The following is a 25,866-nucleotide window of genomic DNA, read 5'->3' on the forward strand; positions in this document are numbered from 1 at the left end:
GAAACTTTAGCCAGTAAGCCACAGCCATGTGGCGATACTCAGATTACTGGAAATGGGTTGTTAAAAGATAGCCAGTAAGAAGTCAGAGCTAATGGGCCAAGCAGTGTTTTAAATAATATAATTTCTGTGTGATTATTTCAGAGCTGCTGGGTGGCGCTGGGAAAGAAACAAGCTGCCGCCTCCATACCACAGTGAACCTGAACTGAGTTGGTTAAGTGGCTAAGAGTTGTGCAGCTTATTCAATTCAAACATGAAGGTTAATTTGCTTCAAGTTCATTTCTACAATTCTATACTTAGTATTTTCAAACCAAAGCTATTGTTGGATAAGAGGACTGCAGAAAAGGATGTGTGTGTGTGTGTGTGTGCATCAAACAGATTTAAGAAATCATTCACAAGTGCCTAAGCTGGGCCAGCAAAAGCCCAACTGAAAGCACAGCCAGAGCATTCCCACCACAAAAGAAAAAACCCAAATCAGATACTGATTATATACAATTTATTTAATAAATTAATGTCATTCAAAATACAGTGCCAGAGCATTATGCAGTTGAACATGCCAGCAATGTTTGTCACGAGGCACCCGTGCTCACGTTGCATTGGTGGTGCCCCACAGCTGCTAGTGGTTCCTGGGATTAATGCCTGAGCAGTGCTAGTGTCTGCTCTCCTGCATACTCAGTGCAGACAATTCCTGCACAGCTCACCTTCCTACCCCACCCCCCAAACATACACACATCAGGTTAAAAAACATACCTAAGAGATACCTACACACAATCACTCTACAGTAATGCTCGTTATTAAATTAAGATGTAATGACCTGGTTAATCCATTCTAAAACTTTTTAAGATGGAGAACTACATCAGCAGCAGGTGGTTATATGCATGAGCCAACGTTAATGTAATATGGAAAGTGGAGACATTTACTGACTAAAGCTCCACAATGACCCGCACAATGAGGGACTAGCAATTCATTTGCAAGCCCAGCAACTTAAGTCCGCACCTGGTAAGTGACCAGCTGACTGGACAACCTGTATTCTAGATAGACAAGTATAGTCAGTGGGAAGGGAATACATGCACCTAGGAGAAGAGTGAGACTGGTCCTGCAGTCACAGCTTCCCTGTGTGATACCATAGACACAGAGGAGATCTTCCTCAGCAACAGTATAGGATTTGAAAGACGTTTCTAGACTGACATGAATATTAGTGTTAAGTACAGCTGAATTATGCTAGAGAAACTATATTCCAGGACTTTAGAAGTACAGGAATTCAATACATATACTAAAATAATCTCAGCACAATTTTGGTATACCACACTAGGAACAAAAAATTCCTTTTAAAAGTGAAGTTTTGGACTGTACATACACAGGGCTAACAATGTTAGATAATCCAGACTCTTATGCTCACATGATACACATCAAAGTCTCTCAATTATCAAATAACCTATTTCATATTACAGAAGCATTATCTTTCTGTATGACACACTGATATATATATTATACTGATGCAAATATTAAGTAGGTCATAAAAATAAAATGTATCAAAGATAGATTTTTATGTACTCATACTTAGTCCTTTCATATCCTCTGGTTTAACAAAGGATATCACTAGTCCAGCATGTGCACCCCCTCAACTCCCCTATACAGGGGGAAGCGCAACCATTTCTCCATCCAGTTCAAACTCCTCAGTCCCATCTGGTGAAAAAAGGTAAGTTGGTGGCTTCCATGGAGATTCTTCAAGACAGGATGGATAAAGCTTCCCCACAGTGCATCGAAAATCTCTCCCTAGATCCCACAGCACACGTTCAGATATGTGCTGCCGCAGAGACCACCGATCAAGTTCCAAATCATACTGGTAGGTGACGTATTTAGCTCGTTCATTTAAGTGAGTTTCTCGCATAAACACACAAAGAGAATTTGAGATCACAACAGCTCTAACACAGGGATCAGAGTACCTTTTAGCAGGGATGTTGGCTGCCATTTTCCATTCGTTTTTATTCACATCATAAATTTCCACAGTTACTGAAGACCCATCCACAGTGCCAGAGGGGAGTCTTATGCCAGAATTAGTAGCAATATGCAACCCTCCAATATAGAAAATTTTATCGCCAAAAGCTGCAGCTGAAGCAAAAGATCTGCTAGTCTGCCTCATGGCCATCTCCACCCACGAGTCAGACCTCGGAAAGTAACAGTACATGAGGTTCAATGTCATCACATAAATGCAGTCATGAACCACAACGGCTGCACTCCACTGCCAAGCACAGGGTAAGGGGCTCACCATTGTCCACTCATCCTTCTCAGTGTCGTATCTTTCTACAGTCCTCCGATTAAGTTCTCCACCAACACTGTCTCCTCCAATTGCATAGATATAGCCTTCACAGCAAACCAAGGATGGCTTCACGCGGACAAAGAGCATCGGCGTCTTTGGAAACCAGGTATTTTGTTGTGCATCAAACCAGTAAAAGCAATTCACAGTTCTGAAGGCGGTCTGCAGTTTGCTTGTCTTACTGTGATTTGTTTTTGTGTTTTTCAGGGGCACCTGGCCCCCTGCTATGTAAATATCATTATCAGGGGTTACAACTGTCCCAACCTTATGCAAATCAGCTGGCGGGTTGCATAACTTGTAAACTTTCTCTGCCTGGGGGCTATAACAGACAGAAGAGTAAAGACTACAAGGGTTTTCTGATGATGCTTCAATGAAAATCATCATCTCCTCCTTAGTCATCCCAAGTCTTGGTTTGAAAAACTTGGGCATAGACTTATAAAGACCTTGAACCACAACAGACTTATCATTGGGCGGGAGCCCCTGGAACCAAGCTCTCTGTGTGACTTCTGAAAGTGCATCAATTCTGATTTGGCTAAGAACCGAAGACAAATACTGGGATCGTGATTCTGTGTTGTACTCCAGCCACAGCATTGCAGCTTCTCGGACTGTCTCTTCCTTCTCGACGTTTAGGTTGTCACTGCTGAGGATGTCTATCAGCAGGTCGTGGGACAGCTGCAGGAAGGCTTCCTGGTGGCACACAGCAGTGAACTTGTGCTCCACCATTCTCTTAGCACTCTGCTTCAACTCTTCACAGCTGAAGAGGTCAGCAAAGCTCAACAACCGAACACAGTTCTCCGCATTAATTTTTTTAATTAAATATTCTCGACAACGCTGTAATACATCTTCTACCTAAAATAAGGGGGATAAACGATGATAGATAAAAAATAATTTAAAAAACGCTGAGAATCTAAATCTAATATCCTACATTGAGAGCTACTCCCATCCGGTTTTTTTAATTAATTTATTTATTATTTTTGGTTTATTGAGACAGGGTTGCTCTGTGGCTTTGGAGCCTCTCCTAGAACCAGCTCTTGTAGACCAGGCTAGCCCTGAACTCAAAGATCTACCTTCCTCTGCCTCCCAAGTGCTGGGATTAAAGGCGTGCGCCACCACTGTCTAGCTCCCTCCAGTTTATTTTCATGTAAGATATAGGTTTCCCATAGCAGACTCCCCTATACTGTCAATTTTTACTACCATATGTATGTATGCATTCATACACACACACACACACAAAAAGAGACAGTTTCCTGCAATAATAAAATTAGACTTCAAGACTACAAGACTAGGCAATTTCCATTTCTTCCTCTTGCCCGACGACCTATTTACCGCTCCTATTCAGGCTGCTGTGAGTGACCCATACAGCAATCTCAGATTTAAGGAGCTATTTAAATGATCTAAATGCCTATTTAAGGCTGGTTCCTGAGATCTAAAAGTTCTTCCTTGGTAGAAACTTTGTTTCTTTTGTTTTTGCAGACAGGGGTTTGCTCCATGTAGCTGGTGTCACCTCAACCAGCCCTTCTCTTCTACCTCCCAGCTGCTGGGAGTACAGCATGGTACCATGCCATCATGCCTGGCTGCAAACAGCAGTTTTCAAAGTACAATGTGTTATTCCAAAGCAGAGAAAGAGATGATGGGAATAGCCATACTCCTATAAAATCTGGAGGGAGTCTAAGCAATACAGAACAGTTAATCATACTAAAATACATCAATCATCATACTAAAATACATCAATCATCTATTTTAGCTAACTACTTAATAGCTCAATATAGCTCACAACCATTACTAGCATCAAATCTTCCATAGCAATCCAAATGTGTTTGTGAGAGTTCTATGAAACATAATGAATTTAGGCTTTAAACACTGTAAAAGCTCTTAACTTCAACAATACTTAACTTGAAATCTAATTCTGAAGAGCATCAGGCAAAATATGAAACCAGAGCCAGCTGGTTGTGGCGCATAGTCTTTAATTCCAGCACTTGGGAGGCAGAGGCAGGAGGATCTCAGTGAGTTTGAAGCCAGACTGGTCTACAAAGTGAGTTTCAGGACAGGCAGGACTGTTACACAGAGAAACCCTGTCTCAAAAATAAAAAGATAAGAAAATACAAAACCAGTACGAAAATGACTCTGTATCTCTTTCAAGACAGGCCTCACTGTATGCAAAGCTCTGAATGCCCTGGAATCTGTGATTTCCCGGCACTCTGATTACAGGTGTGTACCACCAGACTCAGCTCACTGATTTTCAATTTACAGGCTCTGTATTCAGATCCACACAGATAAGACCTTGTGTTTAATAGTGTTACCCCTGAACAAATGGGAAAATAAACTTAGTATTTATTTCTAAACCAATGTGGCTGCTATTTTGTCACTCGCCTATTTGTTTTATGACATTCCTGCCATAAAATCATTTACCAACTGAGAAAAGTCCTGTTTTTTTCTTCATTTCACATTTTATAACCAGAAAGTGACTCATATAAAATTAACATTAAAACTGTACAGATAAAGATCTATCTATCATGAATGCGGGCCTGGTAAGATGACTGGTTATGAGCACTGGTTGCTCTTCTAGAGGACCCAGGTTGAATTCCCAGCACCCATATGGCAGCTCACAGCTGTCTGTAACTCCAGGGGATCTGGCCCTCACAAAGACATACACACAAACACACACACACACAGGCAAACACCAATGCACATAAAGTCAATAAAATAAGCTCCACCTCACTGGCAGGTTAGAAGCCCGCTTTACCTGCAGGAAGCAAGCTGTTTCGTAGAGCTGCTCTACGGTGCTGTCATTCACCGCCAAGTTCCCTGTGTATGCATAGGTTATTATCATCTGCAGGGCCGCAGCATCCACATTCCTCAGGTGCACATGCGTCTGCTTGCTTTCACTTAGTCCACTCATGAACATGGCCCTAGGGGGACACAGAAAGCAAGCTTAATAAAACAAGCTGGGTAACACAGGATGTTTATTCAGGTATCTATTTTAGAAAGACCTTCAGAGACAACGAGAAAATCATATATAATCCAGGGCTGAAGACAAGACCACTATGCCATTTTGAGGGCGGACATCAAAATTAATTTACTCTTCATAGTCACACAATGGGATACTATTCAGCAATAAATCAGAAGTGTTGCTAAATAAATGAACCTCAAAAACACCCTGCTCAGTGAAGAAGCCAGATACAAAAGACACAAGTTTATTTACATGAAATGTCCAAGAATTGCCAAATATACAGAGACAGAACGTTACCTAGATGTAGGAGGACTGAACTGAATATATAAGATAAGCACAAGGTGACAGAAACGCTGTAAATTAGACGGTGGGGATGGCAGCACAGTTCTGTCACCCACAGAATCCAAGTAAAATGGCTCCTGGATACCCTCAGCACACGAAAACAAAGATACTAAGTCCCCTTTTAAAATAAGGCATATTAGTCCAAAACATACACACATCTTTTTAGCTTTATTTATGTATTTAGTACCTACCAATCTGCCTGTCTAGGCTGGTCTTGCTTCTGATTCTCACCTCTCTCTTCAGTGCTGAGAATACTGACATGCCCTATCACACCTGGTTCATGTGGTCTGGAGATCAAATACAGGGCACTTCATGCATGGAAGGCACATACTATACTCACTGAACTACAGCCTCATCCAGCCTGCCACAGGCTACTTGTAATACCTCAAACAATGTAAATACACAAATAGCTGCTCGACTGTAAGGTTTTCTTTCTTAAGAGTATTTTCTATTTGCAGTTGAAGATGTGGTAAAAACTGCAGAGAGCTGACTGCAGACTTAAAAGGACTTATGCTATGTAAATTCTACCTTTAAAAAGCTTACAAACCACTAAAGAATTTTCTAAACATGCAGCTCTGTTACAAAAAAATATGCAGGAAACTATGCTGGAAAGACTATTGACACTGTGGGAAAACAGACCAACTCTTTTGAGACGGGGTATCACTGTTTTATCACTGTTCCTCCGGCTGTCCTGGAACTCACTATGTAGACTAGACTGCTGAACTCAGAAAGATCTGCCTGCCTCTGCTTCTTGAGTGCTGGGATTAAAGGCTGTGGACCACCATACCAGGTTCATACTGAAACTTTCAAAAGTCCACTTAAAAAGAATCGTTCCATTGATTTATTGTGAAGGTCTACTGTGTGTTGTAGGATAGGGCTTAGACCACAGTGCATGCGTGGAGGTCAGAGAACAGCTTCTGAGAGTCGGCCCTGTCCCTCCACCTGTGGAACCATAAGTTGTCAGGCTTAATGGTAAGCGCTGAGCCACCTTGCCGGCCTGCCTGCGAGTATACTTAACTGGAAGAATATTGTTGCATACACAAGAGAAAAAACCTCTGTATGCAGTGGTTTAAAAGAGTGAGTCCCAAAATAGTCACTAGCTTGGGTAATACAGTATGGGACACATGTGCTCAGGGCTACAGCTCAATAAGGTTCATGCAGTAGAACAGAGCATGAACTCTAAAGATGAGTGGCAGGTCACAGGCCTTTAAATGGGCAGGTCTGGGAGGGAGCTCAGTAGTAGAGCACTACGTGTAACATACATGAGGCCTCAGGCTCAATTTTAGTCTCATGCTGCCTCAGAGTCATCTGAGAAACTCATCTGACAGCGAAGGAGACTGTTGTGAGCTTAGATTAACTATGATGGATTCTTCCCTAAAATGAATACTCTACACACAGACAGAGCTCAAGAGCTAAAGGTTGAAAACTAGAGGATTGGCTATGAACCTAGAGCAAGCATCTAGTTAGAGATAGAGCATGCCAGGAATAAACACAAAAACTAGAGCAAGCATCTAGTCAGAGATAGAGCATGCCAGGAATAAATACAAAAACTAGAGCAAGCATCTAGTAGAGATAGAGCATGCCAGGAATAAATACAAAAACTAGAGCAAGCATCTAGTTAGAGATAGAGCATGCCAGGAATAAATACAAAAACCATTACAAAAGGCTGATAAAGCCTAGCTATTTTCTGAACACAGAACAGGATATGGCAGAAAGCAGATAAGAGTCAATGCTACCTGTTTACTTTCAACAAAATACCTGGAAAAAATGTTAATAAGTAACAAATTTTAAGGCCAAGAAAGAAAGTTCATCATTGCAAAAAGGTGAGTTAAACTGCATACGTGAAGACCAGCTGAGTCAAAAGGAAATGATATAATCACCAGTAAAGAATGTAATAGCAGAGGAAAATTGAAGGTTAGGCACTAATACGGGAGCCATGACTCAGCTACAAACTGACCAGTTACAAAAGGAAGACCACTCCTGCCCCCAAATCAAGAAAACCATACTTAAGAACTCCAGTTCAGAAAACACACACACGCCGGGTGGTGGTGGCACATGCCTTTAATCCCAGCACTCGGGAGGCAGAGGAGGCGGATCTCTGTGAGTTTGAGGCCAGCTACAGAGAAACCCCGTCTCGAAAAACAAACAAACAAACAAAAGAACACATACACAACAATGAAGGAGAACTCAGTTTGCGGGGTTAAGGAGTGCTTGAACCACAGACACGTGCAACACCAGTCAGCCCAAGAGGTGTGTGCCTCTCAAACTAAGGAGGCAGCTACCTGGGAGAACTGAGACTATAGTCAGAGAAGTACAAGTTCAAAGCCAGTCAAAACACAAAATTTTTAAAAGGGCCAGTGTGTCTCAGTGGGAAAATTCCTGTCTTGTCTATGTTATACCCTGGGCTTAATGTTCAGTAACTATAAAATATAAAATAATAGTAACAACAATAATAAATCCACCTGTGGCCAGGCACAATAGCTTACACCTGTACTCCCAGCACTTGGAGCCTAAGGCAAGAGGATCACGGTGGGCTCAAAGCTGGGCTACCTAAGTTCTAAGAAACAAGTGACAGCTACGAGGTCAAGAGAAGGCCTGCATTTGGCCTCTGCTTCAGTTTCTTTCTCCAGGTCCCTTGTCTTGGCCTCCCTTTGTGATGGACTGTGGCCTATAAGCTGAAATCATATTTCCCTGCCCCGTCCTCAAAAAAGAGATACACTGCAAAATAAACTGAGGTTCCTAGTGATCCTTAACACCACACAAAATGAGCAATGCAGACAGATACGAAAATCCAGGCAAACAGGGAGGGAACACAGGTCCCAGAAATCCCATCGAAGCTAAAGGACGAACACAAACGCGACTGAGTCGGGACAGTGTTCTTAGAAAAGATGCTACCAGCTTCACTTGTCTGAGAGGGAACTCTGGAGCAGCAGTGCAAGATGAGTGCTCTTTACATTCACACCAGCAGCGGCCTAAGGCCAGGAACAACTGAGGTACACAGACGACAGTGAGAACCGTTCTGTAAAGTGACTGCTTCCTAAACACCAAAAATAGCAAAGTCTGGCCAATGTGACCACGGACACTTAAAAAATGTAAAATTACTGACTGACTGTGTGGGTATGTGCCAGGGTGAGCCAGTCTTCCTCCACTATGTGGGCTCTAGAGAATCGAACTCAGGTGTTAGGCTTGGTTGCAAATACCCTACTCACTAAGCCCTATTAGCTGGCTTAAAAAAAAAAAAAAAGAAAAAACAAATGACGAATTACATAATTATGTAATGAGCTTAAGAGCCATAGAATGCTGAGTAATTCTCAAGTAGTAACTCAATCATTGAGTATAAAATAATCAGTAAGTCAATGTTACCAAGATACAATTACTATTTGAGTAACAAACTACAAAGGAAAAACACAAGGTACTTTAAAGGCAGAATTTTGAGAATGGGGAAACAGCTAGTGGATAAAATGCTTGCTGCCCAAATACTGAGGATCTCAGTTCAAATTCCCAGAATCCATTAAAGGCAGGCCCAATCACATCTGTAATCTCAGTTTTCTACAAGGAGATGGAGAATCCCCAACAAGGCTGGCTTATTAGTGCCAAACAAGGAGACACTGTCTCAAGCAAAATGGGAGGCTAAGTCTGACACCGAGGCCTGTGCCCTGACCTATACACATACATTGGCACGCATACTCCCGCACATACAATATACACATACCACATACAGAAACATAAAAAGAATAAAAAGCAGAATTAGCTGTGTATGTAACAATCCTGAATTCTGAAGGCCGAATTCCACTAAAAATACTTGAGAAAGATGTATTATTAAGGCATATACTATAATCTATTCAGTACAATGAAAAGACACATAAGGGAAAAACATTCTTGTGGCTAAAAAACTAGTCCAAAAATAAGATCTTAATGATACACACGTACCCGACTATTCTATGCACTCAATAAATATAAGTGGTTGCTTTAGGAAAATCATGTTCCCATAAAATCATGGAAGCTAAAGAAGGGAACTACAGGCCGGCGTTGGTGGCGCACGCCTTTAATCCCAGCACTTGGGAGGCAGAGGCAGGCGGATCTCTGTGAGTTCGAGACCAGCCTGGTCTACAGAGCTAGTTCCAGGACAGGCTCCAAAGCCACAAAGAAACCCTGTCTCGAAAAACAAAAAAAAAAAAAACAAAAAAACAAAACAAAAAAACAAACAAACATGGTGGAGAGATGGCTCATTAGTTAAGAACACGGGCTGCTCTTCTGGAGGACCTGGGTTCGATTCCCAGCATTCATAAGGTGGCACACAACCATGTATGATTCAAGTTCCAGGGAATCCAACACCCTCTTCTGGCCTTCATTGGCACTAAATGCAGACAAACATACACATAAAATCTAAACTTGTAAAAGGTGGCTTGAGGGCTGGAGAGATGACCCGATGGTTGAGAGCACTGACTGTTCTTCCAGAGGCCCCACGTTCAATTCCCAGCACCTATACTGTAGCTCACAGCTGTCTGTAACTCATGCATGTAGTGTAGACATGTGCAGGTAGAACAGCAACACACATTAAACAAACAGGAGGCTCGAGTGACGGCTATATACGACTGGTTGGTCTTCCAGGACCTGAGTTCAATCACCAGTGCTGACATGGTGGCTCCCAATCATCTACAACTCCAGTTCCAGGGGATCTAAAACCCTTCTCTAGCCTTTATGAGAAGCAAACATACATGTTTTGAACTTACATGCAGGCAAAACACCTGTACACACAAAATAAATAAATGAAAGGAATTAGCTACTATAAGTAATGGAAGCCTTGAAAGTACTGTTTGTTGCCTGTACTGGGCGGTGGTGGTGCATGCTTTTAATCCCAGCAGCAGGTGGATCTCAGTGAGTTCAATGACAGTCTACACAGAGAAGCCCTGTCTCAAAAAAAAAAAACAAAAAGAAAAACAAAAAGAAAAAACCTGCCACCTTTAAATTGTAATATTACAGTATTAATGAAAGATTAATGCTGCTCTGTTTTCAAAAATCTTAATTCAGATAAATAACTTGATAAATAGTATTGAAAATACTAGCAAGATGACTTGGCAGATAAAGAACCTTGCTCCCCAAGCCTAATAACCTGAGTTCAATACCTGGGAACCCCAAAATGAAGAGAGAACCAACCCCTCCAGGCTGTACTCTGAACTTTTGCACACAATAAACAAATGTGATTAAAATTTACATAACAAAACAACATGCTATTGCTACAACCACAAACTTAATGAAGAAAAAAATAAAGCCATAACACAAAAAATATTAATTGAATTTCTCTTGCATAGTTTTGTGTATGTGTGGGGAAGGAGCGCACATGCATGTTTCTCTATGTAACCCGTAGATCCGCTTGCCTCTGCCTTCCAAGTGCTGGGATTAAAGGCATTGCATAGTTTTGGTACCATATCAGATGACTTCAAAGTTAACTTAACACTAAATAACCTGCTCACTTATTAATAATGCTGAAGCAGGAGACTCATACAAGTTCACACAATGGAGACCAGCTTGGACAACAAAACAGCAGCTCTGTGACTACACAGATGTCGATCTATAACAAAAGCATAGAGCTCTTCCCAACATGGCTAACCAGTTTGCGATTAAGTCATTAAGAGAGAGCTTATAAACTCAGACATCCATTTGCTGAACCTAAAACCCTGAATTTTTACCCCAGCCAAGACAGTGGGTCTGAAACACAAAAATGATGAGCACTGTTCAGTTTACAAGCACTCTTCAGTTTATAAACAACCATGTTTCTAAATGCACTATTAAAAAAATAAGAGTAAATGAAAACTATGCAAGACAAATGCTATTAACATTTCCTGTATTATGGTTTCATTTTTTTCTTCATTAACTCTGTGGCTGCCAAAACAACATGCTGTGTGCGTGTACAATAGTTGATGTGTGGAAGCCAGCATACAACTGGAGGGGCTGGTTCTGTCCTTACACTTTGTGGGTTCCAGGGATTGAACTCGGGTCCTTAGGCTTGGCCAGCAAGGGTCTTTACCTGCCGAGTTATTTTGCTAGTCCACATAATGAGTTCAAGAACCGTCAAAGCCACACAATCTTAAGAAACGAAAATGAAAACTTTAGCGTTTAAAATAATTCCTACTGGTAGAAGACCATCATTCCAGCGATGGCTCCATGGGGTCAGGTGCTGGTGGGTGAATCTGAAGATGTGCGTTCCAGTCTCAGAATGCATATTCACAGTCATGTGCAAAGCTCTTTAATGTATAGCTTCTAAGTTTGCACTTGAGACCCACCAAAAATTCAGTAACCTCCATTTTTAAAGCTGCATCTGATTATTGTAAACAGGCTTTGTAACAGAGAGGAAAATAGTGTCTGAAACTGCATGAAAACCCACACCGTAAACTGAAACCAAAGTGGCTGGCACTTCACAGGCAACTGGCATCCAGGCCCTGGCTTGGTGACGCCACGCTGAGGAATGTGCCATCTCTTCACTTTTAGGTAAATCAATCTTCCAAGTCCATTTAGTCTGCCTTGCTACAGCTGCCACAAACAGGCAGCAGAGGCAATTTTCCTGTAGCAGAGATACTTAGCCCACATTTAATTTATCTTACTCATCCTGACTCTTTTCACACTGAGCAAAACTCACCTTAAAAGTCAGAGAGCAAAAAGCAATTTCTTTACCTTAGTTGCTATTCTCAAGAACCTTAAACCTGAAAGTTCTAATTTTTATTATTTGTCTACAATGGACTGCAACCCGGAATTGTGAGCTAAAATAAACCCTTCTCCTCGAAAAAAGGAAAAAAATGTTTATTATTTCTAAAGAGCACAACTCTATAAACTTCCAGGTTCTAAGACACAGAGAGCACCAACACTATCATCGGCACTGCATGGAGTCTGGTAAGGCTGGGGGGTACCAAAAGAATAATTATCCAAGTTATTTCCCTTAAGGTGGTGTTTCTGTTGTGATTAATGTTTATGATAGCATCTAAACAGCATCAACTAGCCCCTAAAAATTGAGTCTGTTACATAACTCTTCAGTTTATAAACAACCATGATTTCCTAAATGCACTATTTAAAAAAATAAGAGTAAATCTCATTTTTCTTTTCAAGAAAAAAAAAACAGTATACTGAATATAGCACCCCAAAGTAAAACTATAGTCAATTTCAACAATTTTCAAGTATTTAATACTTTTGTAAAAACTTCATCTGTTCCTTAAAGGAAATGCTTTGACAAGTACTGAGTAAAAACACTGGGGAGGCAGAGGCAGGCAGATCTCTGTGAGGCCAATTTGGTTCACATAGTGAGCTTAACGATAGCCAACGCTACACAGTATGACTTTGTCTTAAAAAAAAAAAAACAAAAACAAAACCAAAAACTTTGAAAAGAATTCCTATTGACAGAGGATTAGGTGGTTGTTGGGCAGGCCTATTGATCTGAGTTGCCGTCTCAGAATCCACATAAAGGAGGAAGGAGAGAACCAAATCTGGCAAGGGCATTATCCTCTGATCTCCACCGTGTGCTCCGGCATACCTGCCCACATCCACGCCCACACAGTGCAGTAAACTGAAATAAGACTGTTACTACAAACTAAGAAAGATCAGCTACTCACCTGAAATAGGAGCTGCATGTTGCAAGAACCATCTTATGGCAAGGGAACTCAGTGCCTTCAACGATTAACACTATGTCAGTAAACAACTGCTGTTGGTAAAACAGGTTCAACTGCCCCAACAAGGACACAGCATACTCGGTATTGACCTGCCTTTCCTCCTGAGTGGACATGACTGCATTCCATCAATGTCTCCCAGAACACATTAGAAAAGTCCGTCTTGATGGAAGGTCAAAGGAAAACTTCCGAAATAAAGGAGGGCGTCCACTTGCTCTCATCTGTAGCACTCAACCAGAACTGACGCAATCCGGTGTATCCTGAGGCTTACAGTCTTTGCTAGGTCATCCTGCGCTAGAGTTTTTCAACAGAGTCTCCAGACATCCTGCTCAGATCTGCAACTGTGCAGCTCATGAATAAAAGGAAAAAATACAGGAGGTAGATTTTGTTGCAACATCTTATGTTCAGTAGGCTTTCTGCAGAACTAAAAAGAAAAAAGTTCAGTTAGAATACATAGATCAAGCTCTTAGAATACAATGTTTAAAACAACAGCCTTTGATATACTTTACATTTACGTAAAGTTTCAATCAATTTTAGATACTAGCAGAAAAATGAAACAGAAGAAAAACGAATTGTTCAAGTCTGTAACATTTAAAATAACTAGGCTGCAGAAAATCAACAGCTGTACTTTAAACTTTTTGCCTTCCACACAAGAAGTAAACATTGGAGAAAATAAGCACAGGAATAAACAGCTGACTTTAAGGTTCTTTAGAGAATTTAAATTGCAGAAGCCAGCAACACATGACTGCAATTTAATGGAGAAACAATACTCAAACAAATGCCCTCTTCTGCAGTGGTTGTCACTCTCCAGACATATTTATACAAAGACTACATAGCAATGAGATTCAAAATTATTAATTTCTAAAACTTTAAGAAATTCTAATGTGTACATGTGTCTGTTTATGTGTCAAGCATGCAGTTCGTTTTGAGGAGCTGGGGCTAGAACCCAGAGCCTTACAACACATCATCAAGCACTCCCCCACTCAGTCACACCTCCTTCTCTCAACTATACACTGCAAGTATGTGTAATTTAGCTCTTTGTCATGTGTTTTCTTTTAGAAATGCGTATGAGTGAGAATAACATTGCTACACAGAAAAACACCAATACTATACAAATTACAATGTTTTCCAATTTAATGTGTGAACTTAAGTTGCCAGAATATTTGAATGAAGAAAGAACAAGTTTCTCCTGGAGACTCTATCACATTAAGATGCATTACAGACCACCAATAAACCCAAGTACACATAAAAATTAGACATGATCAACATGGGATTTGAAATAAGACTGACTGGCTAGCCAAGTGGTGGTGGTCCATGCCTTTAATCTCAGCACTTGGGAGGCAGAGGCACGCAGTTCTTGAGTTCGAGGTCTACCTGGTCTACAAAGTGCTACACAGAAGAAACCCTGTCTTGAAAAACAAAATCAAACAAACAAACAAGAGGGACTCCACTAATATTGGAATTGCTAGGCAATCACTAATGATGCCTAATCTTGATTGTCATCTTACAAGTTTTAGGACCACCACGAAAACAAAGCTCTGGGTATGTTTGTGAAGGAATTTCGGGTTAGTTAACGTGACCTATTTTAAAGGTTCATAGCACAAGCAACACTCTGAGGTTCCCATACTGAATAGAAAGGAGAAAGGTCACAGGACAGCGGTGTTCAGTACTTGATGCTCCGTGACTGTGGGGTGCAGTGACAACCGGTGGGTGGGAGGCCCTGCTGGTCAGAGATGGCAGTCTACCATGGCCTGGGAACTTTCACCAAGCTCAGCAACATGGAGGACTCCCTCCTCAGCCAAACTTCCTGCTCTCTATTTGTCCTTCATAAGCGGATGTCTCTAGGCCAGGATGCCTGACTTATCTCACGGATGACCCTTGACATAGTTCCCTGAAAACGCTCTTCCCCTGATGCCCACACAGTAATTAGGTTAATGCGCTAGTCATTTTGATAGGGTCATGCTCCCACTAATCCAGCTAGGATAGGAGTGTGCCACTTACTGCAAATTAGGGTTTGTCCCCAGAAATAAAGTTGTCTCATTGAAGTCGCCTCCCAGAGGGGATGGAGGGCCATCCCTGTCATATCAACAGCCTTCTGAGCCCTGTTCCCCTTTGTGGACCTATGAACCATCCCTGAGGAAGGACAACAGCTATCTCAACTCTTGCCCCATGGACTGTACTCTAAAACCGTAAGCCAAAACAAACCCTTCCCTATGCTGCTTTTATCCATGCATTTTGTTCTATCAAGAAATAGTAGCACCACTCAATGGGGGGAACCCACATCTATATTCTACTACATAACATTCACTTAATAAAAGCAAAAAACTGGAGCTAGAGGGAGGATGGCTTAGTGGTTAAGAGCACTGAGGTCCTGAGTTTAATTCCCAGCAACCACATGGTGGCTCACAAACATTTGTAATGAGATCTGGTGCTCTCTTCTGGTGTGAAGGCATATATATAGGCTGAACACTAATAAATAAATAAATCTAAAGAAAAAAAAGAAAGAACACTGGCTGCTCTTCCAGGACCAGGGGTCAGCTCTTAGGGCCTACAGGGCAGCTACCAACCTTCTTTAACTCTATTTCCAGGGGACTGGAGCTCTCTTCCAGCCTCCTTCAGCTCTGCATATACATGACACAATGCACACGCAGGCAAAACACCCATAATACATGCAAAACAAGCAATAATACAATTTATAAACAAGCAAAAATTCAAATGAATTAAAAGTTTAATTTAAAAAAATGTTTGGAGTTAGAAACTTGGTATTTCTAACATGTGGTATCAAAGGAATTACAAACCAGAAAATGAAGAGGGAAATCCAAATAGGTGGTTACCCATAAATTAACCCCCAAACTACCTCAATTTAAAATTTCATAACCCCGAACTGCAAAATCAGAAAGGAAAGTAATTTTAACGTAAAACATCTATGTATGATCATTGGAACCACTGCTTTTCCTCAAAGTATCAATTATTTAGGGTGACAAAGAGCTCACAATGTATCTTCTGGCCAAACTACACAATTGCTGAAACTACTAGTAATAGTCAGGTGTCTAGTAAGTTAATTGTGGAAGAAACAAAAACAGGTGTAAAGGTTGTGGAGGCCCAAAAATGCAAGTCTATTTCAACCTTGTCGACAACAAATTGGCTACACATTGTGACCGAGGGTGTGGTTAGTTGGTGTTTTTTGACATTAAGATGGCTCATACAGGTAGATCCACTCCACCCTGAAAAATGGTCAGGATATATTTTTTGTTTTAGTTATGAACTGATTGGCCCAGTATCTCAGGCTTCATAACTCTTACAACTTATATTAGCCCATTATTCTTATCTGTGTTAGCTACATGGCTTGGTACCTTATTCAGCGGGGCAGTTACATCTTGTTTCTTTTATGACTGGGACAGAACTGCAGACCAGGACTTCCTTCTTCCCAGAATTCTCCTGTTCTCATTGACCCACCTCTACTTCCTGTCTGGTCAGGATATTCAAGTTCTTTTGAAATAATAGGATGTTTGACCTTGGGAATGGCTACCTTCAGGATACTTGGTCTAGGATGGGTTTACTGCCTAAACAAGAGTAATCCCAGCACTTGGGAGGCAGAGGCAGGCGGATCTCTGTGAGTTCGAGATTAGCCTGGTCTACAAGAGCTAGTTCCAGGACAGGAACCAAAAAACCACAGAGAAACCCTGCCTCGAAAAACCAAAAAAAAAAAAAAAAAAAGAGACTGCTAATGACTTCATGTCTCAAAGTACTGAAGCAAGTAACTGTTCTAGTTGTCCTTTGTGTCATGTTAAAGCAGTCTTCTGTCTTCTTCCCCCTCTGGTATTGGGGTATAAAAGTGTGTGGAAAATTAAACACAGGAGGATTTCAGTATTCACTGAAAATTCCTCCTGGTAACAATATGATATATATTATTATATACTGTATTAAAACCCTCAAGCCAGGCGGTGGTGGCCCAAGTCTTTAGTCCCAGCACTAGGGCGGCAGAGGCAGGCAGATCTCTGTGAGTTTGAGACCAGTCTGGTCTACAAGAGCTAGTTCCAGGACAGGCTCCAAAGTAACAGAGAAACCTTGTCTCAAACCCCCCCCCAAAAAAAAACAAAACACAAAACAAAAAACCCCCCAAGAAATCTATGGCAGCATTCCATAAATGAATACATTATCTTTTGATGGTGTTGTTGTGCTGTGACTCCCACACCTGAGCTGTGTATATGCTAAGCTAAGGATGATTAACAAATTGTGATGCCCACCAACACCAATATTTTCTGTAACAAAATTCCTTGCTCTAAAAAGGAAAACCTGAAAGACTCTAAATACTCTTGAGTATTGGAGTGAGAACCACTTATATTAAGTAACTAAAGGGAAATGTTTGTCAGAGACAAGATCATCTCTGAACTAGAGAAAGACTATTGGGAGTCGGTTGAACTGTGGAAGTGAGACCTGATTGAAGAACAGGTCATAGAGAAGGGGTATTACTGGGGGGCTTTATCTTGTCCTAGCCTCTTCCTGTTATTGCTCTGCTTCCCAGAGATGTGAGCTGTTTTGCTACCATATCCTCCAGTCAGAATGAACCAAACCTCTTCTTCAAGCTGTTCTCAAGCATTTGATCACAGCAGTAAGTTTCACACACTACCCTACATTATGTACCATGTGACAATACACCTTTTTCTCTTTTCAGAAGCTGTTTTGCATATCATTTTATTTTATATCTAAAATTAAAGGACTGGTGATATAGCATAATCACAGAGTGCATACCTGGCATATTCAAGTCCATGGTCTCAATTCTCAGCACAGCAATAAGAAATCATATATGCCTTATCAATAGAAGTTGGCTTCCTTTACTGAACAATATTGAAGAAACTGTTTCTTTGAAGATAAATTAACACTACACAAAATGAATCCGACTATTGCTTTATTGAGTATTTGCCATGTGCCAATAATTAATTATGCTTGAGGCACTGAGAAGAGTTGCCAACCACTAAAGCTCCCAAATACCAAGTACATTTATTGTCAGCTACAAATCACAGCCAAAACTACAGCTGATTTTTAAAGTCTCTTAGAAAGCAGGGAAAGCGTGAGGGCAGAAGAAGGGTGGACAGGTAACTAACTGTAGGACAGGCTGGTATAGAAAACATTTCTCCAGCACAGCTTTCCTTTACCTGTCAACTTGTCTAAGGGAGATGGGGACAAACCTAAGGCCTTGCATCTACTAAAATAAGCTGCTGACACTCCAGCCCAGGCTGTTTTATAGTGAGATACTGTCAGCTTGAGCTCCAAATGTGGGCATTGGTTTGCTAGGGTTTGTTTTTTTTTGTTTTTGTTTTGGAGAAATCTTTATTGCCAAGGCTGGCCACTAAGTTGAAATTCTCTTGCCTTAACTCCCTAGTAGTAGTGGGACTACAGGCCCCTGCCACTATGCCCTGCTCAAACTACAAATTATTGGCAGGCACAGAGAGCATTTTACTTTTTGCCTTAAGAAATTCTGCAGAGAAAGTAAAATGTGCAGACCCAGCAAGTACTTGTCCACCACTAAGAACAAACAGTTCACACTGAGAAGGGAAAATTTATTATCTACTTAAATATTCTGGGTTTTGTTGAGAAATGAAAGTTACCTAGCTTTAAAAAAAAAACAGACTCTCAAAACATGTATTATTTTTCCTTCACACCTCCATCCCAAAGGCAGCATACAACCGAATGGGCTTGGTTTAATAGAATCCTATTCACAAAACTGACCATACCACTGTTTTAATCTAGTTTTGTTTTTAGTAGTGGTGTTTATGTTCTTGTTGTTGCGCTGGGATTAAAGGGGTGTGCTACATCTGGTTTATGGAAATACAGGGCTTCCTGTATACTAGGCAGGCACTTTAACACATGAGCTGGGGGGTGGTGTGGGGAGCTGGATCTTACTATGTGGCTCAGGCTGGCCCAAGGGTACCCTTGCCTCTGATTCCTGAGTGCTGCGAATACAGGAGCTACAGTGTCTTTACAGTATTTCAGGATGAACAGCTACTGACTAAAATATGTTTTATTAGAATATTTTCTCTTTAGATCATAAAGACAAGTAAGCAAGTACAGCCTTAAATTATTGAAAATTGAACTAAATATGATTTTAGTTAACCTTATCTGTATATATTGTACATATTACACTTCTTTTCAAAATTGAAATACTTTTTGGTATTGGTGGGGGTTTTTTTTGGACAAAGTTTCTGTAGTTCAAGTTGTCTGGAACTGAGTTCTGAATGGCTTCAAACTCATAGCAAACCTACAGCCTCAGTGAGTGCTGGGATATCAGACATGAGCCACCACACATGGGTTCATCTAACACCTCTTACCTATTCAAACAGTGCTATTCCTGGTTCAGTGAGCTTTGAAAATAATTTTTCCCCAAAAGAGCAAGGAAGACATCCCTCCTCTAGATATACACACATGTTGAGAATGGCAGTTAGAGATTCAAAAATACTTTAGGCACACATAAGCGCTTGTTATCCCAGCCAACAGCCAAGACAGGAAGAATGCCTGAGCCTAAGGTTCAAGATACCATGTCCAAAATCACAACAACAACAACCCAACCAACTGAACACCCTACTATCTGAGTGTGGTGGTGCTCACCTGATTTAGCTCTTGGGAGGCCAAGCTGAGCTACACAGGAAGAGATTTGTCTCAAAACCAGAAACACAAAGGCAAAATGTGGCAGGGGGTTCTGATTGGACACAAGAGAGAAGGGAAGCTGAGCACTAGCAATGTCTCTCTCTTGAACGTGGATGCACTTAACTCCTGCTGCTGTGGCCTCTCAGCCATGATGGACTATAACCGGGAAGCCTCCTGTGGCTTTGGTTGGGCCATTTGATCACAGCCAGAGGAAGAGAAAGAGGAATAGAAACCAATACAGCTGGGCTACAGTGATACGGTCTCAAACAGCAAAATAAATACATACATAAAAACTGCTAAGGATAGACTTGAAATGTTTCTATCTCCCTAGGTAGTTGAGGCGATGAACATATTAAAATAATTTGATTTAATCATTCAAACATTAAGCTGGGGCTGGAGAGATTGCTCAGAGCTTAAGGGTTTATGTTGCTTTTCTGAGGATCTAAGCGGAGTTCCCAGCACCAGCACCAATGTCAACAGCCTCTGGTATCTGACAACTCTCACCTCCTGGAGCACCCACATACATGTGCACATACCCACATTCAGACTTACATACCTAACTAAAAAGCAAATCTCTAAATTTTACATTGTACCTCACAAATATATGTTATTATTTGCCTGTCAAAAGTAAAACATAGGTTGCAAGTGCAGTCGAGTAAAGTTCTGGCTGCAATCCCAACACTGGAAACACACACACACACACACACACACACACACACACACACACACACGGAGGGAGGGAGGGAGAGGGGGAGAGGGGGAGAGGGAGAGAGGGAGAGAGGGAGAGAGAGAGAGAGAGAGAAAGAGAGAGAGAGAGGGAAAGGGGGGGGCAGTGAGTAAGCTGGGTATGAAGCACATGCTCATCTCAGCTACTCAGGATAATAAAACAGGAGGACAGCAAGTTCTTAGCCTGAGCACATACTAAGACACCAGCTAAAATTTTCTCAAAGAAATGATACAGTGACGAAAGAAAGTCTTTCTCTAGGGAGTGGGCTTCCATCTTCTAATAATGCAAGTGTCTGTCACATAGAAAGTTGAAAATTTGTTAGAAAGAATCCAAGACATTCTGGACAATAAGTATTAAATCGTGTGTGTGCGTGCACACATGAGCATGCAAAAACACAAACTCAAACTACTTTGGGAGGAAGCCCACTTCTGCAGCTCACTAGCTCTGCACCTCAGTTTGCTCATACAAAGAAATGGGAATAAAAAGAACTCTTCCACGGCTTTTTCTGGGATTAGAGTATCATACTTGAACAATGCTGAAAGCAGAGCACTGGACACATTGTGAACAACTTTTAGTGGCCCAATCACTGGTGAAACTTTGTAGCCCCTTCTCAAAGGCCAAATCTCCACATGGTATCAGCCCCAGAGATTCTAGTTACAAGTTCACAGTACCAAGTAGAGCTCCCTCTTTTTATCTTTGATAAAATGTGTGTGTTTCTAAAACAGTATCTCAGGCTGGGTCGGGCTGTCCTGGAGTACTTCATATAATCCAGGTTCTTCTTGATCTCATCTTCCCGCCTCAGCTTCTCCAATGCCAACAGCACACACATGAACCACCATGCTCAGTTCTAAATCATATTTTAGTTAAGAGAAATTGGTTTTTAAGTTGTACAGACTTGTCTGAATTTTCATAATTGTATGAATTATGAAATTTATCAGCCTAACAAGATTAATCTTGATATGGCTGATGTCAGTGCAGACAAATTAAAGCCAGAGGCACTATGGCACAGCTACTGAACAAGCCTCTCTTTGAAAGAGGTCCCTCCTTTGGGAGGACTAAATGGGGTTGTCCTTTAAAGTTACTAAAACAACCAAAACTTGAGAATGTTTAGAAAAGATATCTGATCTTTTTTCTTTATTTTGTTATGTACTCCTGGCTGTGCTGGAAGAACTTGTTATGTAGACCAGGTTGGCCTCCAAGCCACAGAGATGTGCCTGCCTCTGCCTCCTGAGTGCTGGAGAAGTGTGCCTGCCAGCATGCCCAGCTCACGACTTGATCTTTAATGACACACGCCACACAAGGGAGTTTCTGGAGCTATGATAAGAAACAGGTGCGAGGGAGGAAAAAGCTGATGGGTCTTTTTTTTTTTTTTTTAAAGAATTTATCAAGTGACTGCAAGATGGCTCAGTGGTTGGGAGTGTTGGTGTTTTTCCAGAGGATGCAGATTCAAGTCCCAGCACCTACACGGCAGGTCACAGCTGTCTGTAACTCCTGTTCCAGGGGATCCCACACCATCACACAGACATATATGCAGGCAGAACACAAATGTACACAAAATTCAAATAAAAATTAGTAAAAGAAATAATTTATCAAATTTGAGCAGGGAAGTGGTGGTGCACACCTTTAACATCAGCACTTGGGAGGTTCGAGGCCAGCCTGGTCTACAGAGTGAGTTCAGGGCAGGTTCCAAAACTAAACAGAAAAAAACAATAAATAAATACCAAATTTAATAAATTTCAGCACTTTCTCCTACCCTAATAAAACCTGAAGCCTGTTCCTAAGTGTGCCTTCCTCAAACCAAAGAGGCGAGCACATCTCAATCAGGTTAATGATCTGCATTTCCGTAAATTCAAGAATAAGGACAAGCTCCTAAGCTGTATCATGATCAGGAAGCTACCACAGCCTACGACAGAATAACTGAGCACAGGGGACCATTTTGGATTATCACTCCTTTACCTCCATTTTACTCAGTGTCTCAAGAAGGGGGAGGCAGACTTGACTGACGCAAAACTGACCCAAACTTTTCTAGCAGCGCTCCATTTTCTGAAGTCAGTTTCTCCAGCCACAACAGAAGACAGTTTCAGACAAGAGAACCAAGAACTGCTCTGTACATTAATCTTAAATCAACTGTCCTTCCTAATACCCCAAGTTATGTAAGTATCATCTTAGATACTCAAGCACTTTTATATAGAGCTGCAAGGGGCAGAACCCCTTAACATTGATTATAACTACTAAAATGTGTTTCCTTACAGAAAAACAAAACTAAAAACTTGATGCTGAGCATACCCTCAATAGGCTGGGGAGTCCACCTAGCCGACCTTGAGCTACCCAGGAAGACACCCTGTCACAAAAACAAAACCAAGGGCTGGGGCTATAGTTCAGTAATAAGAAGTAGGGTGATTGTTTAGCATTCCCAAATGTTTCAACAAATAAACAAGTAAACCACAAAGGTAAAGTTCTTGGAAGCTCCTGCCTGCAGTGAAAGGCACTAATAGTCACTATTGTCACTGATATGAGTGGAGGAAAGAAGAGATGTTCCCATTGAGTACACTGTCTTCAAGTCCCACAACAATCTCTCCTTTGCACAAAAGAACCTAAGAACTCCAAATCTCTGACAAAGGCATCAGGAACACCCTTCATCACTTAAGACTGCTAGAAACCAAAATCTCTAGCCCTAACACCCCACGTTAGGTAAACATTTGTTTTATTCAAACTCTGCAAAACTAAGACTGGTATGTAACCGACTCTGATTTTTATTTGTTTTAGGGCAGCAAAACTAACCATTCTCTCAGCCCCAACGGTCTTAGGAATGTGGCTGGGAAGGTGGGCCGACTATTTTCTAAATAGCACGCATATCTGTGGAAAACAGGGTATCTTTTGGCTTTAAAGACTGCATTCACCACAGTAGTGCTAGCCCACAATCCCAGGTTTCAAGAGGCGGAAGCAGGATTCCAAGGCAAGCCTAGGTCACGCTGTAATACAGTCTACCTCAAGAGAGAACTCCGGTTTCTAGGAATTAAACATCTGAAACACATTCGATATCGAAGACATAGATACTAAGAAATGCTCATTATGGTAGTCACACTAATCACTAGGTCGCCTCTTACTCCTCTCAGCTCCTTACAGTCTCTGTAAATAAAGTTAACAGCATTGCTCTTATGCATATAAAAGGGAGAAGTTCAGCACTTATCTGAAGAGGAAATAACACTGTGGAAACACACGGTCTACAAAGGACCATCAACGGAAACGCCATAGTTGCCAAGCGCTATATACTCTCTTTACGATTTCTGGCTCTAAACTAAAAGGACCTGAAATAGCGCTAGACTAACAAAAGAGCAAAGCAATAAGGCAGAACGTTATCAGACAGACGGAAAGGACAGTAGAGCATTCCACATCACAGAGACTGGGGAAAACAAGCAACTGACTTGACTTTTCAAATGGACCTTAGATTACAGAGGGCTTTACCCAAAGGCCGACTAAACCAAGGCATTCTTTCAATTGTAAAAGATCGGGTCTATATTACTCAAACTTGGAGAATTCACAACTCAAAAGTAATGAGGAGAAAAAAACAACAAAACGTAAACAAACGTATTAAGTAGTTGCCTCACAGAAGGAAAATATAATTTCAGTCAGAGCACACTGCTGATAGGGCTGTTGCTCTGTGAGCCAGACTTACAGATTCATGTATAAACAACACGTGACCAGAACGGTCTTTTCCCCCGTTTTCACAAAGCAGTCTTTTCAATTTTATTATCTTAGTTTCTTGTTAAGATAACTTAGAGGGACCACCAAGTAAATTCTAGCGCTCTGCTGCCCGGAGAAGGAGTATTCCTTTTCTTTTAAGTAGCTATAAAAAAGGAATCTTAAACTACTAGGCCAGGGGCTTGGGGCCGGGGAAAGGGAGAGCGCACGGTAACTCAAAACAACTGCACTACAGCAGATCAGTCTGTTGCCCGGTCGCCAGCGTCATCGGGAGAAGCTGAGAGTCGAGTTCAAATTCGCGACTTCCATCTAAAGCAAACAGGTTTCAAAGGGCAGCTTCCCCTTCCCACCGTTGGGCACAAGCAGGCCGAGGGCAACAAGACCTCTGCTAACCCGGGTCTCTCCGGGCTACTGTCGATGCGCCAAGTTAAAAAAACAAAAAAAAAAAACAAGGGCTCGATCGTCCTCCGTCGGCCGCCGCGTCCCGAACACGCGGCCAGCACGGGGGAAAAACAGCTCTGCCTCGGAAGGACGCCGCCCCGAGCCCAGCGCAGGCCGCGCCGGAAACACCGCGCGCTCGGCGGAAGCGCCCGGGTTTGAAAGCCGCCGCCGCCGCCACCACCACCACCGCCACCGCCCCGGCCCACAAAGGCCGCCCACCGCCTCGCGCCCAGCCGGGCCCACCTCGGCTCCCGCCGCCCAGCTCACCGCGCGCCGCTCCGCCGGGCAGCGACTCACGCGGCCGCACGCACGGCGGGGGCGTGGCGCTGCGGGGGACCCCGGGGCCGCTCGCTTCCGTCCCCCCGCTTCCGCGCGCCTCCCGGGTTGGGCCGTCACGGCCTTCCGCCCGCGTCCGCCGCGTCCTGGTCCGCTCCTGCGGCCGTTCGGCCGGCTCCCAGGTGCCCGCGGCCGGACCCCGCCTTCATCGGGCTCACCGCGCCCTTTTCCTTTGCCCCACCGGAAAGCCAAAACAATTGGAGCCGCGCAGGCGCGGGAAGGAAACGGAAAGCAGGAAGGGCGGAGGCGGCGCGAGGTGACGCTGGCGTCTGGGCCGGGGCTTCCCGGGCGACCGCCGGGCTGCCAGGGCGCGTGCGCGGAGCGGGGTCGCCGGGCCACCCAGCTGCCGGGGCTCAGGCGTGGCCTGGGAAGAGCGGTGCCGAAAAGATCTCTGCAGCGGCATCGGGAATTCTGTGCTGTTGCAGTTGTTTCTCCTCGAGGTGTCTCCGGGAGATACAGATATTTGCAGGCTTGGTCAGGAGTGGGGACCAACGGGACAAAACAACACAACACCCCTGGGAGTTGAAGTTGGGGAGGTGAATGGCCGGCCGTTTGCTGGATGGGCTCTGTTTCTTTAGTCCCAGTTTCCAACGCCCTTGGCTTTTCAAAGCACGTACAGTTTGCTAAGGCCTGGGACGTTATTGGCAGTCTTGCAGTTTGGGAGCGAATGGGTGCCGAGGACATTCTCCCTAAGTGACGCCTCCCGCCAGTTTTTACTGCAATGCAGCGGCCACCCTTCGTGCCCCAAATTTCA

General features: G+C 42.5%; 1 protein-coding gene across 2 annotated transcripts; it reads right to left on the reverse strand.

The window, feature by feature from the left end:
* Positions 1 to 446: 446 nt before the first annotated feature.
* Kbtbd2 (kelch repeat and BTB domain containing 2) lies at positions 447 to 25,326 on the reverse strand. 2 transcript variants are annotated; one of them, XM_041640300.1, is made up of 4 exons: positions 25,044 to 25,326; positions 13,208 to 13,685; positions 5,058 to 5,223; positions 447 to 3,163 (listed from the first exon to the last, which is right to left on the reverse strand). In XM_041640300.1, exons 2-4 carry the CDS (start codon positions 13,375 to 13,377, stop codon positions 1,628 to 1,630), a joined length of 1,872 nt encoding a protein of 623 aa, XP_041496234.1. In that variant the 5' UTR covers positions 13,378 to 13,685; positions 25,044 to 25,326; the 3' UTR covers positions 447 to 1,627. The 2 variants fall into 2 exon arrangements, with proteins under 2 accessions (XP_041496234.1, XP_041496233.1); XM_041640299.1 differs by having other exon boundaries at positions 25,020 to 25,326.
* Positions 25,327 to 25,866: the final 540 nt, after the last annotated feature.

This window comes from Microtus oregoni, unplaced genomic scaffold (assembly GCF_018167655.1).
Source record: "Microtus oregoni isolate MIOR12 unplaced genomic scaffold, Mior012 000062F_ref0000492, whole genome shotgun sequence".
NCBI lineage: Eukaryota > Metazoa > Chordata > Mammalia > Rodentia > Cricetidae > Microtus > Microtus oregoni.